Source organism: Talpa europaea (genome assembly GCF_964194135.1).
Source record: "Talpa europaea genome assembly, chromosome: 12".
Lineage (NCBI taxonomy): Eukaryota > Metazoa > Chordata > Mammalia > Eulipotyphla > Talpidae > Talpa > Talpa europaea.
In genome coordinates this window covers 45,997,911-46,016,387 of record NC_140079.1, presented here as the reverse complement: position 1 = coordinate 46,016,387, position 18,477 = coordinate 45,997,911, and the positions used below count along the sequence as shown (strand labels likewise).

Sequence of the window (18,477 nt, the reverse complement as noted above, 5' to 3'; positions counted from 1 at the left end):
TGGCAGGAGAGGTCTACGCGCCATGTGGGACCCTCCTCCGATGGCCCGGGAGCAGCCGGGGATCGAACCGCCACTGCAGAGGCTGCGGGCAGCTTCGCAACCCAGCGCTCAACCGCTGCGCCACCGGGGAGGCCCTGAAATACCATGATTGTTATGAAAAGTATCTTTAATTAAAGCTGAATACAGTTTGGCTTTGGGAAAAATGATATGATTTTCCACACCTGGTTATTTAAACTTCTCTCAAATTTCATTCCATGCAATGTAGTTGGTTTTGGACATCTGCATCTATTTTTTTTCCCTTAAAACTGAGGTAACATTAGTTTATAACACTGTATATGATTTAACAAGTTGGATTCATGCTTCTTTGGATGCTGCATTTGTTTTGAATTCTGTGTACTTGTTTCATGAGTTTCCATTAGCATTAACAGGACCTCTTCACTGCGAATATCATAGAGAATTCTGATGTACCTGTGATGATGTTCAGCTTGGTTCCTTCTCATACTAGTTTAACCTCTGCAGGGTTTTCCTTATTTCCCCTTCAACACCAACATTGTGCTGATGTTTTTCTATTCTGCCTTGTATGATGTAATGTTATTGAAGTCCTGACTGGTTGGTTCTGCATTGAACATTGCATATTCTCGTCTGGTAATCAGCACATTTTCCTTCTATATTTATTGAAAAGAAGATATAATTTTTTTTGTAACTATACAATTTTTGCCACCTTCTGCTTAAAATTTTCAAATAAAGATGTCATGTTGATAGGCAACTGTAAACTTGTTTTTTCTTTTGTGTCCACTAAATGGTTTCTAGTTTATTAGAATGGAAACCCCATTCTAATGAATCTGTTACTGGGTTTGGCCAGATTGGATCAGTCAGAAGGTAGATAGCACCAAAAGTTTTGTGGTCCATGCAGAATGGCACATAAGGATAGGACCCCACCTACTCAATTCCACTAGAACAAATTACAGCAGATACTTCATGTGGTCTTCCATGATCATCCCTTTATAGAATATCAACTCAAGGGAAGTATTTATCATTAACCCTTGGAGACAGGATAGTTGTTGTGGGGTTAACTAAATGCCCAGAATCTTCCTCATGGAAGATATATAAAGGAGAGGTACACTCATTCTCATTCCCAACCCTGAAGAAGTAGAATGATCTATAAAGTATCTATATTGATACATTTTGCACAGAAGTTTGACCAAGATTTTCTTGTCACCACCCTCAATAAATGATCTATCTCCAACCAAATGTTCAGTGACATATTAATGTACTATGAATTTTGAATTGCCATCCTTGACTAGTCTTCCTTTGTGCATTGCTCTAACTGTAGGGCTCTTCTTCACTATACATACTTAATACTAATATCTTTTGCAAGATTTGAGCCCAAATCCATTTGCCTAATCCTAATTGTGATCTCCAGCTATGTTACCAAAGTAAAAAGGAGTTTTATTGTCAATAAAAACGTCATTGCACTTTCAGAGTTAGTACATGTTATTTTAGAAATCAGAGGCCTTCAAGTAATCATGAATCAGCAATAGATTATATTTTTCTCTTCAATAGGCAGAATACTTCACTGAAAAATTGAGTGAATCAATGTTACATTCTCTTGGAACTTGTTTAATCATGTATAGTATTAGGGAGAAGTCAGGCTTGCCATACATATTATAAAATATAGTTTTTTTTTTTAAATAAGACAGCTTTATTGAGATATAATTCATGGCAAACTGAGAATTGTAATTCTTAGTGCCTGATTTCTCTTCAGCATGGAGATAGGGTTGGAGTCTGTAAAAATATCAGGAACTGGATTGTTCCTCTAACAATGGTGCAGTCTGTAGAATTTATCACGTTGGAACACAAAACAATTTCCAGAAAAATTAAGATGATCAAAATTAAACCAAGAAAAATTTCAAATAAACAAAGTAACTTTAACATAAAGAAACAAGAATATGAAGAAAAAATGAAGCCTCAAATCAGTAAAAGGAGGAAAATGATAAAAATAAGAACATAAATAAATAAATAAAATACATCCCCCCAAATCAATGAATTGAAACATTATTTAAAAAAATAACAGAGGGAGTGCATCATGCATCGCCATTTTAGAACAGGGACATTTCTCCAGTAAAGACTGCCCGAGGCCAGCAGAAGGCTCCCAGAGGAGCCAGAGGTAAGCTGGGAAGTTCGTCCACACCAGGCCCCTTCTGGCCTGCAGTCCCAGCCCAGAGGGGGAGTGGGAACCCACTGCTGGGGCAGACTGGGCGCGTAGGGAGTGCGTCCCGCATTGGCATTTTAGAACAGGGACATTTCTCCAGTAAAGACTGCCCGAAACCTGAAGAAGGCTCTCGGAGGAGCCAGAGGTAAGCTGGGAAGTTCGCCCATGCCAGGCCCCTTCTGGGCCCCAGCCCAGATGGGGAGCAGGAACCCACCGCAGGGGCAGACCAGGCACGCAGGGGAGGGTGTCCCCGCATTGGCATTTTAGAACAGGGACCTTTCTTCAGTAAAGACTGCTTGAAACCGACAGATGGCTCCTGGAGGAGGCAGAGGGGAGCGGAGAAGTTCACCCAAGATGCCGGCCAGTCCCAGCAACACAGTGTCCCAATGCATACGGCAAATTAGAAAACAGACAGTAGGGAGCAGAAGAACCACAGGTAACCTAGGAACTCCTCAGGAAAAAAAGCACACTAAAAAAAGAAAACCACCCTCCAGAATGCAGCGACAGTCCAGAAAGAGAATTTAAAATTGCCATGATTGAAAAACTGACAGAAGTCATAAAGAAAAACAGTGATAAGGGAACAATAATCAATGATCAGAAGAATGAAATTGAATCCCTAAAGAGGGAAGTAAAAGAAATGCAGGAGATCAAAGAATTAATGGAGGCATTAAAGAACTCTGGGAAAAGCAATGAAAGCAGAATAGATGAAATGGAAGAATGAATAAATACTCTTGAAGACACAGAAATAAAAAGAACCAAAACAGAAAAGGAAAGAGAAGTACAAAGGGTAAAGACCAAAGAAAGACTTCAGGAACTATCTGACTCCATGAGGAAAGGAAATATAAGAGTTACAGGAATACCAGAAGGAGAGGAGAGAGATGTATGAACTGAGAAAATATTCAAGCAGATACTGAAGAGAACTTCCCAAATGAGAAGGAGCTGAAAATTGATATAAAAGAAGCAAGAAGAATACCAAACTTCCACGATGAAAGGAAAAATACAGCAGGCACATAATAGTAAAGCTCCCAAGAATCCAAGACAAGGAAAAAATAATGAAGCTGACAAGAGGGAAGAAACAGATAACATTCAAAGGAAAACCAATCAGGCTGACATCAGACTTCTCTGAAGAAGCACTACGGGCAAGGAGAGAGTAGAGGGACATAGTCAACAGACTCCAAGAAAACAGATGCCAACCAAGAATACTCTATCCCACAAAGCTCTATTTCTTTATGAAGAAAGAATAAGGACCTTCCCAGACAAACAGAAACTCTGGAATTTCATTACAATTAAACCCCCACTCCAAAAAATACTACAAGGAGTCCTAAAGCCAGAACCTCAGAAGGACGAATAACAACAAAAGAAGGCCAAAAAAAAAGAGTTATTAAAAGAATAAATAAATAAGATCAAAGTAAAGACAAACACAATGGCAAATACAGATGCTAACATATCAATATTAACTCTAAATGTAAATGGACTAAACTCTTCAATAAAAAGACACAGAGTTGGAGGCTGGATCAAGAAACAAAACCCAAACTTTTGCTCTCTCCAGGAAACACATTTAGCTACAAAAGATAAAAATAGACTCAAAGTTAAAGGAACAGCTATACTTATATCAGATAAAACAGTATAGCAGGAACAGCTATACTTATATCAGATAAAACAGATTTCAAACCCAAAAAGATAAAAAAGACCCCAACGGTCACTACATTATGATCAAGGGGACAATACTTCAAGAAGAAATAACACTCATTAACATATATTCACCAAACGAAGGAGCACCAAAATATATCAGACAACTATTGTCATCTCTGAAAACAGACATCAGAGAAAACACATACGTAGTGGGAGAATTCAACACACCACTATCAACAATGGATAGATCAATGAGACAAAAAATAAGTAAAGATAATAAAGCTCTAAATAAGGCTCTAGAGCACTTGGGCTTAACAGACATCTATAGAACACTAAACGGAAAAAAAATGGAGTACACATTTTTCTCAAGCGCACACGGATCATTCTCCAGGATTGATCACATACTGGGACCCAATACAAACATCAACAGATACACCAAGATTGAAATCATACCAACCATCTTTTCTGACTATGAAGGCATCAAACTAGAAATAAACCATAAAAAGAAGGCAAGGAACACTCCTACCTCATGGAGATTGAAAACCACACTTCTGGAAGACCACTGGACTAACGAGGAGATCAAAGAAGAGATTAAAAAATTCTTTGAATTGAATGACAAGGAGGACACCAATTTCCTAAATGTATGGGACGCAGGAAAATCCAGTAATAAGAGGAAAATATATAGCAATAGAGGCTCACATCAAGAAGCAAGAAAGAACTCAAAGAAACCACCTAATCTCGAAGCTCAAAGATCTAGAAAAAAACAAGTAGAAGAAAAGAAATAATAAAAACCAAAGCAGAAATAAATGAAATCAAAACTAAAAAAAAAATCTAAAAGATCAATGAAACCAAGAGCTCGTTCTTTGAAAAAATCAATAAAATAGACAAACCCCTAGCCAGGCTCACAAAGGAAAAAAGGGAGAAAGCACAAATAAACAGGATCACAAATGAAAGAAGAGAAATCACAACAGACACAGCAGAAATCAAAAGAATAATCAGTAACTACTATGAACAGTTATATGGAAACAAGTTCAAATCTAGAGGAGATGGACAAATTCCTACAACTCTACAATCACCCAAAGCTAGATAAAGAAGAAATAGAACACCTAAACAGACCAATTACAAGCAGCGAAATTGAAATGGTAATCAAAAACCTCCCCAAAAACAAAAGCCCAGGACCTGATGGATTTACAAATGAATTTTACCAAACATTCAGAGACGAATTTGTGCCTATCCTTCACAAACTCTTCCAAAAAATTGAGAAGGAAGGGACAATACCAAACACGTTCTATGAAGCCAACATTACACTAATACCAAAACTGAACAAGGACAACACAAAAAAGGAAAATTACAGGCCAATCTCCCTAATGAACACTGATGCAAAATTCCTCAATAAAATTTTAGCTATCTCAATCCAACAATGTATCCATAAGATAATTCACCACGACCACGTAGGATTCATGCCAGGGACACAAGTACCGTTCAACATCCAAAAATCAATCAACGTTATCCAAAACATCAACAAATAGAAATATAAAACCATATGATAATATCAATAGATGCTGAGAAAGCTTTCGACAAAGTGCAACACCCATTCATGATAAAAGCCCTTGAAATTCTTGGGATACACGGAACATGCCTCAACATCATAAAGGCCATATATGACAAGCCCACAGCCAGTATTATTCTCAATGGTGAAAGGCTGAAAGCATTTCCTTTAAGATCTGGAACAAAACAAGGATGTCCACTCTCACCACTGCTTTTCAATATAATACTGGAAGTCCTAGCCAGAGCAATAAGACAAGAGAAAGACATCCAAGGAATCCAAATAGGAAAAGAAGTCAAACTATCACTATTTGCAGATGATATGATAATATACATAGAGAACCCCAAAAACTCCACAGAAAAACTAATTCAACTTATCAGTTTAGTAAAATGGCAGGATACAAAATCAACACGCAAAAGTGAGTAACTTTCCTATACACAAACAATAAATCTGAAGAAGAAGAAGAAATAAAAAAAAATCCCTTTTAATATGGAAACAAAAAAAAATCAAATACTTGGGAATAATCTAACAAAAGAGGTAAAGGACTTATACAAAGAATATTATAAAACACTGTTAAAAGAAATAGAAGAAGACACAAAGAAATGGAAAGACATCCCCTGCTCATGGATTGGAAGAATAAACATTATTAAAATGGCCATCCTACCAAAACCAATATACAGATTCAGTGCTATTCCAATAAAAATTTCAATGTCATTCTTCAAAGAAATAGAACAATTATTGATGAAATTCATATGGAATCACCAAAAACCCCGAATAGCCAAAGCTCTCCTGAAAAAAAAAAAAGAAGGGAATGGAGGCATCACACTTCCAGACTTCAAACTATACTACAAAGCCATAATCATCAAAACTGCATGGTATTGGAACAAGACAAGACACAGAGACCAATGGAATCGAATAGAAAATCCATAAATAAACCGACAGATTTATGGTCAACTAATCTTTGACAAAGTACCAAAGACTATGCGTTGGAGCAAAGAAAGTTTGTTCAATAAATGGTGCTGGGAAAACTGGGTCGCTACATGCAAAAGAATGAAGCTTGACCACTACCTCACATCATACACAAAAACCAACTCAAAATGTATTAAAGAACTAGACATAAGACCTGAAACGATAAAATACATAGAAGGAAATATAGGCGAAACACTATGTGATATGCACATCAAAGACATCTTAACAGACACATCACCCAAAGCAGTGATAGTGAAGTCAAAGATCAACAGCTGCGACTACAGCAAATTAAAGAGCTTCTGCACAGCAAAAGAGACAATAACAAAAACAAAGAGAAACCCCACCGACTGGGAGAACATTTTTGCATACAACACTAATGATAAAGGACTGATCACAAAAATCTACAAAGAGCTGACGAGACTCAACAACAACAAAGAAAATAATCCAGTCAAAAAATGGGCAGAAGAGCTAAAAAGAAACTTCTCCAAAGAGGAAATACAAATGGCTAATAGGCACATGAAAAGGTGTTCGACATCACTTGTAATCAGGGAAATGCAAATCAAAACTACCATGAGATACCATCTTACACCAGTGAGAATGGCACATATTAAAAAATCTAGTAACAACAAATGTTGGCCAAGATCTGGAGAAAAAGGAACTTTCCAGCACTGCTGGTGGGAGTGCAAACTGGTCCAACCACTATGGAAAGCTGTGTGGAGATTCCTCAGCCTGCTAAAGATGGAGCTTCCATATGATCCAGCAATTCCATTCCTAGGTATTTACCCAAAGGACACAGAAACATTAATTCCAAAGAGCACCTGCACCCCTATGTTTATAGCAGCAGTATTTACAATAGCTAAGCTTTGGAAACAACCCAAATGCCCAAGCATGGATGACTGGATCAAGAAGATGTGGTATATATACACAATGGAATATTGCTCAGCAATCAAAAAAGATAAACTCATGCAATTTGCAGCAACATGGGTGGAGTTGGAAGGGATCATGCTCAGTGAAATAAGCCAGAAATAAAAAGAAAAATACCGGATGATTTCACTCATAGCAGGAGTTTAGAAAACCTAAATAAGAGACCAGGAAAAAGAATATAATAAAGAAAAAATCAAAATCAACAAGCAACTATAAACCAGAGACACACTATGGGGGAGTGGGGAGAGGAGGGATTGGGGTCAAAATAAGGGGGGGTGCAATTAAATGGGGAATATAACCAAGATGAAAATGCATACATTGTGCAAAAATGAAAAATGATGTAAGAAATATATAAAAATAAAAAATAATAATTCTATTTCAGTCACATCATGAGGGTAAAGGAAATTACTAATCAGTTGTAATGAGAAATAGTTAAAAAATGTTCAATTGTCAAAAATTGACCCTTCACCATGAGTTTTGCCACAGCATATCTGGAAGTATTAGCTAATATCATTGTTACTGTTAGGTTGGTTTGAAACAACCAAAAGCTTATTTCATTGGAATATCCTCCTTATTAATATTCAATCTGGGAGACAGGTTTTATAATATTACCACATAGTCTGTTGTTTAGTTTTTAAATAAACATACTTGTGGCACATGTGTTCAAATATGCTTGAGCAGTAGATACATAGGCTGAAAAATATCTGGAACATACAAAGATGCACAACGTGATTATCTGCCAGAGAAACACAAATCAAAGCCACAATGTGCTAGCACTCTACACTCACCTGGATGGGCACAATAAAGACAGATGACAACAGCAAGTATTGGTGAGGATGTGTAGAAATTGCAACCATTGTATGTGGTGGTGGGAATGTAAAATGGTGCAGCCACTGTGGAAAACAGTTTGATGGTTATCCAAAAACTAAGGATGAAATGCCAGCAATTCTTCTCTACTGCAAACAGGGCTTCTATTACTTGTACACCAGTGTCCACAACAGCATTATTCACAATTGTCAAAGGTGTGAATGACCCACATCCATCACTGAATGAATGGATAAACACATTGTGGAATTTTGCTCAACCATAAAATGGAATGAAGCACTGACACATGTGTAGAAGAATCTACACATGTACATGTATAGTTACCTAGGAGAAGCAATCAGACAGAAAAGGTCATATAGTGTGTGGCTCAATTATGGAAATGTCCAGAACAGGTTATTTCATAGACAGAAAATAGATTAGTGGCTGTCAGGGGTTGGGGGAGAGGAATGGGATATTGCACTAATAAATAGAAAATTTATTTTGGGGTGATGAAATGTTTAGGAATTATGCAGAGGTAGTTGTTGCTCAACATTGTAAATGTCCTAAATACCACTGAATCTTTCACTTTAAAATATTTAGTTTTATGTTATCTGACTTGCTTCAACTAAAAAATAAATGTTACCAGGCATTGCTACCCACATTGAAGAGGAATGGGTGTATCCAGCAGTTGGGTGGATCCATTAGAGCTGGGGGATTTCCACTGGGAAGTACCACAAAATGTCCCAGGGTGCCCACCACCCTAACTCAGGAACGGAAGGAAAAGCCCAGAACGACCTGCAGCAGTACCCTCCCACCCCCCCAAAGAGGATGGTGCAAGCAGGGATGGAATGTGGAGCGGACAATTAGCATAAGCCCTAACAAGGCACCAGGGACTAAACATGAGGAGTGAGGATAGAAGGTAAATTGGACTCTTCCAGGCCCTCGTGATCCTCCTATGGAGCCAAAGACCTGCCTTCAAGTCAACTTAGAACACTCCCAGCTAGAGCTGGCTCACCTCCTTCAGATATCTTCACAGACAGAAGGGACACCTTCCACAGGTGAGTGGGGGGAGAGGATGAGGTACAGAGAAATGAAACAGCAAGCAGGAAGCCATGGTGTCATCAACCAGGCCTGCTGTATGGCCTTGGGGAAGTGGCTTTGCCTCTCTGGGCTCAGTACATTTGTCTGTATAATAGAAACAAAATAAAATGAAAGTGCTCCGTATATATAAGAGATTCCAGCCTCTGGAGTTGCATCAGAGAGTTGAAGAACTTTGAAAAAAGAGATGGTAAGACACAGGATGGTTGATCTTTTCCTCTAAAACTCTTCCTATAAGTGGAGGAGGTAGGAATACATATCTTAGAGAATCTTAGAGTAAGAGGAAGCATATCAAACTCCTTGGCATGTGTCAGGTGTCCAGGAAGCAAACAAGAAATACTATTAGAAATGCTATTAGTATCAGGTAATGCGGAGTTGGTGAAGGATTTTAAAGGAGGGAGAGGCAGGTCATTTCATCATGGTGGTGGTTATTGTGAGGTGGAGATAGGAAGAGCTAGCCTGCAGCCAAAGAAACAAAAAAGGGGCAGGTTTGGCATCTAAGATTGACAAGATGAGAATCTACTGGTGTGCCGCGAAGGAGTGGTGTACAGGATGAAGAGTGGCAAATTCATCAGGATGTACTGAGTGGGGTAGAAGGAGCCCTGCATGTCTGGTCTGGGTGAGCAGAGGGCAGAGGGGTCAGCACTGAGCTTGGGTATAGAGCTTTTAAAGAACAGCTTTGGGGCACACGCTGAGTTGGGTTTGGGTCAGGGCCTGTGGAACCTGAGCAAGTTCAGCAAAGGTGAGGCACCCAAGGGTGCTCCATGGACCCTGGTGCTGGGAGATCCAGAACAGTTACTGTGACCAGAGAATGGGACTGAGACCTACCATTCGCTTGCCCACTCATTTGACCCTCTCCCTCCTAGTGCACTCCTTGAAGGTAGATGGGGACAATGACAGGTGTGTGGGTGTGTGTATGTGTGCATGTGTTTGCATATTTTGGGCAGTCAGAAAAAGCACAGATTGTAATTCTGCTGGCCCATTCTATTCACCACACAACCCCTTCTCCTTTTATAACCAACGTTCTGTAATAAGTGTTTCACTCTCATGCACAAGCTCACCATTCAAACACCCAGGGTAGCAGGTGAGGGACTGCCTCTCCTGATCCAGAGACCCAGAGCACACAAGTCACAGAGGATGGGGCAGTCCCTGGTTGAGCTGTAAGAGTTTACATGATGTTTTCATTCATGTATCCACCAAAACAAAGAACTTTGTTGTAGGATTTTTAACTTTACGGAATTGATGGGCTCTGTGCACACACTTCTATGATTTTACTTCTTTTGCCCAGGCCTGTGATAATCAGTCAGGTTAGTGCTAACAGCTCCACATTTCTTCCACTTTTATAACAATGGAAATGTCCACTGGTGGGATATCATATTTGATGTTCCTCCCTCTTTCCAAATATCCTTAAGTGTGCTTCACGCTCTGCCTTTGAGGAAATCCCGTGTGGTAGTCTTGCGAGATCACAGGGAACCCACAACTTTAGCTTCATTCGGTATTTCCAGCTCTCCCTCCAGTGTCCATCCCAGGCAGCTCCTGCCTGTGTGTGAGCACTGCTGCTGCCCAGCAGGCAGCGCTGGGGGGTCCGGCTCTGGTCGGTGTGGTGGGCTTGAAGCCGCATCTCAATATGATGTATACCTGGCTATTGGTGAGGGTGAGCATCTTTTACTTTGTTGACTGGCCATTTTGGGGATAGGCTGGCTGAGCTTTTTGTTGTTGTTAGGGTAAGAGTTTACATGATGTACACATTCGTGTGTCCCCAACATGTACAGAACTGTGTTACTTGATGTTTTACTTTTATGGTTTCCTTTTTCACATATGCTGCTGGGGTGAGAGGAGACTCAGAATTCATTCCACATTTAGGGGCTTCTCTGGTGGCACAGGTGTTGCCTCAGCACTATGAAGCTATTGCCAGTCACTGCGGCATGAGTTCGATCACCAGCCAGGGAGCTAACCAACATGGCGCAGCAGAGCTCTCTTGTCTTGCCTGCTGCTCCCCTCAACTGTGTATTTCAGTGGACCTGCCTGTTCTGCTCCCTACTCTTTCTCTGGTGAATCCTCTCACTCCCCCGTCCTCTGGCCTATACCCCAGTTCTTATATGCATAAATAAATACATAAAAAAATCAGTATATCTTAAAAAAAAAAAAAAACTTCCACATTTAGAGAAAGCCTTGTTGAAGATGCTCTGTAAGTGGTTGAGAATTAACAAGGAAGTGAGACAGGGTGTACTCCTGGGCAGAGAAGGAGAGAAACCAGGCAGGAGGCAGAGGGAACAGGGAGAAGTTTCTGCTGCTCCAGGCCCAGAGATCACAAATAATAGAGGATGGAGGATAATCCATCCATTGCTGTATCTAACTGCTGGGTCATAAGTGAGTTCTATTTTAAAATTTTGAGGAAACCTTATACTTTTTTACACAGTTCTGCACTCATATTTTTATTTTAAAATTAATTTCTTGTTTATTCCAAATATAAATTGCTTTATTTTGCCATGAGTCTTACACAGCGGTGAAACTGTTCCAGGTTGATTTGATGCCTCAACTTCAGATATTCCAGGACTTCAAGTCACTGTGAATAGCCTTTGTTCTCTGCTCTCCACAAATCCCACAGTGTACAGCATGGTGTTTAATGGGAACAGTAAGAGGTTTACTTGAACTTTGTTGCTGTTCATTCTCATGCTCTATTTTAATGTTAGATTACAATTAAATTTACAATTATCAAAACATCACACACAACTTAAACAAAAATCATCACTACGTACAAACAATGAAAACCAAAGTAATTCACAACTATTTAAAACAAGGACAGATCTCAAAATTTGAGGATAATGATAAACTGATGTCTTTCTTAGAGCATAGTATTTCACAGAACTACAACCACACTGCTCACAGTGACAGTGGTGTAATTAGCAAGCAGTTGCTCAAATGTTTCTCAAATGGTGCACATAAAGCAAAGTACATTGCAACATTCAAAAGCAATTATCTAAAGACTTTAAGTTTATATAATCATTTTGTGGTTAATTAATTTGACTGTTCTTTGAAAGACTTGTAAGGGTATTTGCCACTTTGTGCCTGATATTTCTGGGTTTTAGCAACAGGAGAACTGTACTGGTATACACTGGATATAGTCTAGTCCTGTTTTAGCAAGAGTAGACACGATTGCTCTTGAAAAGAAAGGCTAGGTGATGATTTTGGACACTATAAAGTCAATGGAACAGAGAACGGGGGGGGGAAGCTGTTGGAAAGGTATTTAGGATGAAGATGGGGTCTTTCACAGGAAAAAGAAATTTTGGATGCTTGTGTCTTATTTTGGATTCTCTCTAAAGCAGGTTCTGAGTCAGAATTTGACTGCAAGTAGTTTATGTAGGGAAATGCCCTAGGAGAATGTTTGGGGAAGTGAGTTTGTGGATGAACAGTTTCACTCAGAACATTTAGAATGATCTCTTGGAATCCCTGAGAAACCGTGGAACACAACCCAGAACCGTCTCACTCAGGAGTCACCCAACAAGCTTTATCTCATGATGGTCAAAAGTTAGTCTCAGGCTGTAATTTCCAGTACTTCTAAATTACCTGTGTGCATGCTGAGCTTTATCCTATGGACAGATGAATCCCTGAGGCAGAGACAGAGTTAGTAGAAGTGAGAAATAGTCATTCTATTGGGAGTTGTTTACAAGATACAGAGGTATCTTGCAGGTGGGCTGTAGGGAATGAATATGTTTAGTGATGGAAATAATGCAGCATATGGGTGGGAAATCCTATTGCAAGAGATAGTGTGCAGAATCGATGAGTGTCTGAGCTAAAAGAGGAGATAGAATCTAGATGCAGTAGAGGGGCTGGTCTTGGTTAGGACAATGGCTAACCAACCTTTTCATTTCTGATTGATGCAGGATGACCATGGGAGGGGAAAACCTCACCCAAGTCTCAGAATTCATCCTTTTGGGACTCTCAGACAATCCCAAGCAACAACAGCTGCTCTTCATACTCTTCCTGAGCATGTACCTGGTCACGGGGCTGGGGAATCTGCTCATCATCCTGGCCATCGTCACTGACACCCGACTCCACACCCCCATGTACTTCTTCCTGGCCAACCTGGCCTTCGTGGACATTTGCTTCACCTCCACCACCATCCCCAAGATGCTGGCCAATCACATCTCAGGACACAAAGGGATCCCTTATGCTGGTTGTTTGACTCAGACATTCTTCTTCATTGTGTTTGCTGACATCGACAGCTTACTGCTAGCTGCCATGGCCTATGACCGCTATGCTGCCATCTGTCATCCTCTGCACTATGGCACATCTGTGACACCACAGTTGTGTATCCTCTTGGTGGCAGCATCCTGGACTGCAGCAGTCATGAATGCCTTGACCCACACTGTATTACTGACCCGCCTCTCATTCTGCACCCACAATGAGGTCCCCCACTTTTTCTGTGATCTCAGCCCTCTGCTGAAGCTGGCCTGCTCTGATACCTTTCTCAACAATGCAATGGTATATAGTATAGGTAGTTTATTTGTTTTCACACCCTTCATGGGCATCTTGATCTCGTACACACGCATATTCTCTGCTGTGCTTAAGATCCCATCTGCGAAGGGAAAGCAGAAGGCATTCTCCACCTGTGGCTCTCATCTCTCTGTGGTGACCATGTTCTATGGAACACTCATTGGGGTTTATTTTAGCCCCACATCCTCCCACACGGCTCAGAAAGACACAGTTGCTGCAGTAATGTACACTGTGGTCACTCCCATGATGAACCCCTTCATCTACAGTCTACGTAACAGTGACATGAAGGGTGCCTTGGGGGCCCTCTTCAGTAGGAAGCCAGCTTTTACTCAGTGACCCCAGCACTGGGACATGTGAGTTTCCAAATACCGGGCCCATCTTTCTTGAATTTCCCCACATAGTCCTAATCTTAAATATATCTTCATATCATTCTCAGTTCATTTATTACTTTATTCTACATCCATTGTTCTTTTTTTACCCAGACTTCTTGTATCTATTTTATTTGCATTATTTGTTTCCCAGATCTACCTACATCTTTGTCACTCTTAGTTACTGGTAATCTATACAAAAACCTTGGGAAAAAGGAAAGAGTCCAATAACTTATAGGCAACCTGGTCCTGTTAAATAGTCCATTGAAACTTGTGGTCTATGACAAAAATTTGCTTTTTAGTGGTTCTGTCTAAAATGGATACCTGGTGGTGAAAGGGGTTAAGATGCAGCACCATGAAGCTATCTGCTGACACTGTAGCACGAGTTCAAATCCCAGGCAGGGAGCTGACTCAAATGGCACAGCAGACTTCTCCTGACACACCCACTGCTCCTCTCAACAGTGTATTTCAGTCAACTCGCCTGTTCTGTTCCCCACTCTGTCCCTGGTGAATCCTCTCACTCCCCCACACCTCTGGCCTGTACCCCAGTTTTTGTATGCATAAATAAATAAATCTTTAAAAAAAAAGGAGGGCTTTCCTGGTGGCATAAGGGGTTAAGCACAGCACTTTGAAGCAATCCTCAGTCTCTGCAGCACAAGTTTGATTCCCGGCCAAGGAGCAGCCCATATGGCACAGCAGACCTCTCCTGTCTTGCCCGCTGCTCCCCTCAGCAGTGTATTTCTGTCAGTCTGCCTGTTCTGTTCCCCACTCTCTCTCTGGTGAATCCTCTTAGCCCCCCACACCTCTGGCCTGTACCCCAGTTCTTGTATGCATAAATAAATAAATCTTTAAAAAAGAAAAAAGAAAAAAAGGACTCTTGGTCCATGAAAATAATCTTTGAAAACTGTCTTTATCCAAAACACTGGTGAGCATATTTGGTTCATGACTCATTAAATAGCAATAATAGAAGCAATTGACTTCATTATAGTTATATTTGCATTATTTTTATCGTAGCTCATGATTGAATTTTGAATTTCAAATTTATTCTTGCTCTTCTTCATCATCACATTTGGCAGGGCTAATCTTAAGTCTGTGATTCTTTCGAGAACACATCATTCTGATTATTGGTGTTATAGTCACTATATCTATTAACAATTTTGGTTATATGAGATCAATTTTGTTTTTCTCATTTGAAGTTGATGACTATATTTGAGTGTGATCACCAAGAACCTGGGTGAAAACTTGATCATTGTTTTGCTTTCATTTTCAAACATTTCAATAAATCTCCAAACAGAAGAAAATACACAACTATCAACTTTCAAAATTTCATTTGCTAGCTTTCTACAGCATTGTTTATCATGTGATCAATGTTCACTATCTGGTGGCAATTTTGGAACTTCAGTTTGTCTTCCTCTGCCACATATTCTGTGGACATAAATATCTTAAACAGGGCCTCCCCTGGTGGTGAAGCAGTTCAGCGCTGGGCTGCGAAGCTGCCCGCAGCCTCTGCAGGGCCGGTTCGATTCCCAGGCGCCGGCAAGTGTCCCACATGGTGCGCAGACCTCTCCTGCTGCACCCGCTGCTCTCCTCAGCAGTGTATTTCATCAGTCTGCCTGTTCTGTTCCCCAGTCTGGCTCTGGTGAATTCTCTCACCCTCCTATGCTTCTGACTGTACCCAGTGTAAATAAATAAATCTTTACAAAAAATACCTTAAACATAATCTATTGGGTCATCTAAATTTCCACCTTCATTCTCTACAATGTACTCAAAACTTTCACTTACATCTTCCAAAGGCAAAGATAGAAGACCAAACAACATGAATGCAACCTTATAGGTTTTCTTTGTCATACACTCAGGTGTAAGGTCCAAAGAAGATACTTTTCATGTGATAATTATGAAAAGTTAAATAAGCTTCTTTTTACTTGTGAATTTGGTTGTAGCAGTTGAATCACTTTCATATTTGCAATCTTGAAATCATGTACAATAATATTGAGATGTCTTTCCACGCAAATATAAGTACTTTATCATATATGCATGTGTTCTCATCTTTTCCTTGTTAGCGCATAAATCAACAGTGTCATATAATGCAATACTATGCCATGTGCAGTGAAAACTGAGTGAACTTTGTTGACACTGTTTGCATGTCTGTCTAGTCACCAAATAATGTGGCACTGGCTTTTATTTTTTTATTTATTATTATTATTATTATTATTTTTAATTTAAATTTTATTTTTATATTACCCATACAATTACAACTCCCTTATTTTGATGACAATCCCTCCTTACCCCACCCCCACCCCCCAAACTGTGTCTCTGGTTCACAGTTGTTTGTTGATTTTGATTTTTTCTTTATTATAGTTATTCTTTTTCCTGGTGCCTTATTTAAGTTTTCTAGATTCCTGCTATGAGTGAGACCATCTGGTATTTTTCTTTTTCTTTCTGGCTTATTTCGCTGAGCATGATCCCTTCCCAGCGCCATCCATGTTGCTGCAAATTGCGTGTGTTTACCTTTTTTGAATGCTGAGTAATATTCCATAGTGTATATGTACCACATCTTCTTGATCCAGTCATCTATTTTTGGGCATTTGAGTTGTTTCCAAGGCTTAGCTATTGTAAATAGTGCTGCTATAAACATAGGGGTGCAGGTGCTCTTTGTAATTGATGTTTCTGTGTCCTTTGGGTAAATACCTAGTAGTGGAATTGCTGGATCATATGGAAGCTCTATGTTTAGTAGGTCAAGGAATCTCCACACAGCTTTCCATAGTGGTTGGACCAGTTTGCACTCCCCAGGCAAGGGTCCCACATGGTGTGCAGACCTCTCCTGCTGCCTGCTGCTTCCCTCAGCAGTGTACATCGTCACTCTGCTTGTTCTGCTCCCGCTCTGGCTCTGGTGAATTCTCTCACCCTCCCGCGCTTCTGACTGTACCCAGTGCTTGTATAAATAAATAAATCTTAAAACAAACAAACAAACAAACAAAAACCATAAAAATTTGTCATAAGTTGTATCATTTAGATTTCTTTCATCATCTTGAGTACTGGAATTGTGCATGAGACATGATTCTTCCTGTCTAGTCACTTTATACTTTTCTAGAATTTCAATTCCTTGCTATGAATTTGGGTTTGGAGGTTGATGTTGGTTTTAAATTAAATTTACTTGTCTCTTTAATGAATTTCTTTCTGGTGGTACCAACAAGATCTCTTCACTGTGAACATCTCAGAGTTCTTTCAAGTATCTGAGATGATGATGTTTCTTTTTCTGCATATTTTTTTAACCTTTTCAAGGTTTTTCTTATTTTCTCTTTGACCAGTGTTGTACTGGTATTTTTTTTTTTAAGATTTATTTATTTATTTATACAAACACTGGGTACAGTCAGAAGCGCGGGGTGGGGGGGGTGAGAGAATTCACCAGAGCCAGAGAGGAGAGTAGAACAGGCAGACTGATGAAGTACACTGCTGAGGGGAACAGTGGGCGGCAGGAGAGGTCTACGTGCCATGTGGGATCCTCGTCTGGTGGCCTGGGGATTGAACCGGTGCTGCAGAGGCTGCGGGCAGCTTCACAACCCAGCACTCAACCACTGCGCCACGGGGGAGGCCCCTGTATGGTATGTTTTTTAATCCCATTTTGAATAATTGTAATGTTACCAAATCCTGACCAGTTTTATATTGGACATTGCAGATTATTCTCTCTTGAAAGACCAGTACCTTTTAAAAGAATAGAAATAGTAACCAAAACCATTATAATTTTGCAATGGCTTTTCTTTCTATGACTGTACAATTTCTGCTGTATTTCACTGAGGATTTTCAAATAAAAACGTCATATTGCCAGGTAACATCAGAAAGCTTTTCTTTTTTTGGGGTAGGGGAAAGCCATATAATAATGGTTGCTGGTTTACTGGTATGGGAAACTATTAATGTCTTATGGATGTGACACTTACTTGTATGAGTTGTGGCTACTAGTGGATAGGCACCAGATGAGCATGTGGTGTTCCACTCTCATAGCTAGTTATGGTGGAAATCAACCCACTGTAACCACTTCAAATAGTTTCAGACCTCTTTTATTCTTTATCACTAAAGTAGTTATATAGGATGTGAATTTAAAAAATATTGCCTGTGAACAAAGAGTTGCACATTGTTTAGTCCGAAGCCTGGCATTCCCTTCATGGTAGCTACTACACATCACTAATTTGTAGCTGGAGAGTAACTCCTGTTCTCACCTTTCCTGAGCAATGAACAATCAAGATATTTCATAAAGTGCTTATGTCAATGTCCCTATTCTGTTTCACATAGTGATTTGATCAACCTCTTTCATTAAAACTCCACTCCTATTGATCAACTAGTCACATCCAACTAAATGCCCAGTGACAGTTGAACATACCATGCATCATGAAATCCCATCCATCACTTGTCATCTGTGTGCTTTTTAAACT

General features: G+C 39.9%; 1 protein-coding gene across 1 annotated transcript; it reads left to right on the top strand.

Moving 5' to 3' along the window:
• Positions 1–13,070: 13,070 nt before the first annotated feature.
• LOC311180779 (olfactory receptor 1f45-like) lies at positions 13,071–14,018 on the top strand (the record flags this gene model as incomplete). Its single annotated transcript, XM_084248732.1, has 1 exon — positions 13,071–14,018. One exon carries the CDS (start codon positions 13,071–13,073, stop codon positions 14,016–14,018), a length of 948 nt encoding a protein of 315 aa, XP_084104858.1.
• Between the last annotated feature and the right edge of the window lie 4,459 nt (positions 14,019–18,477).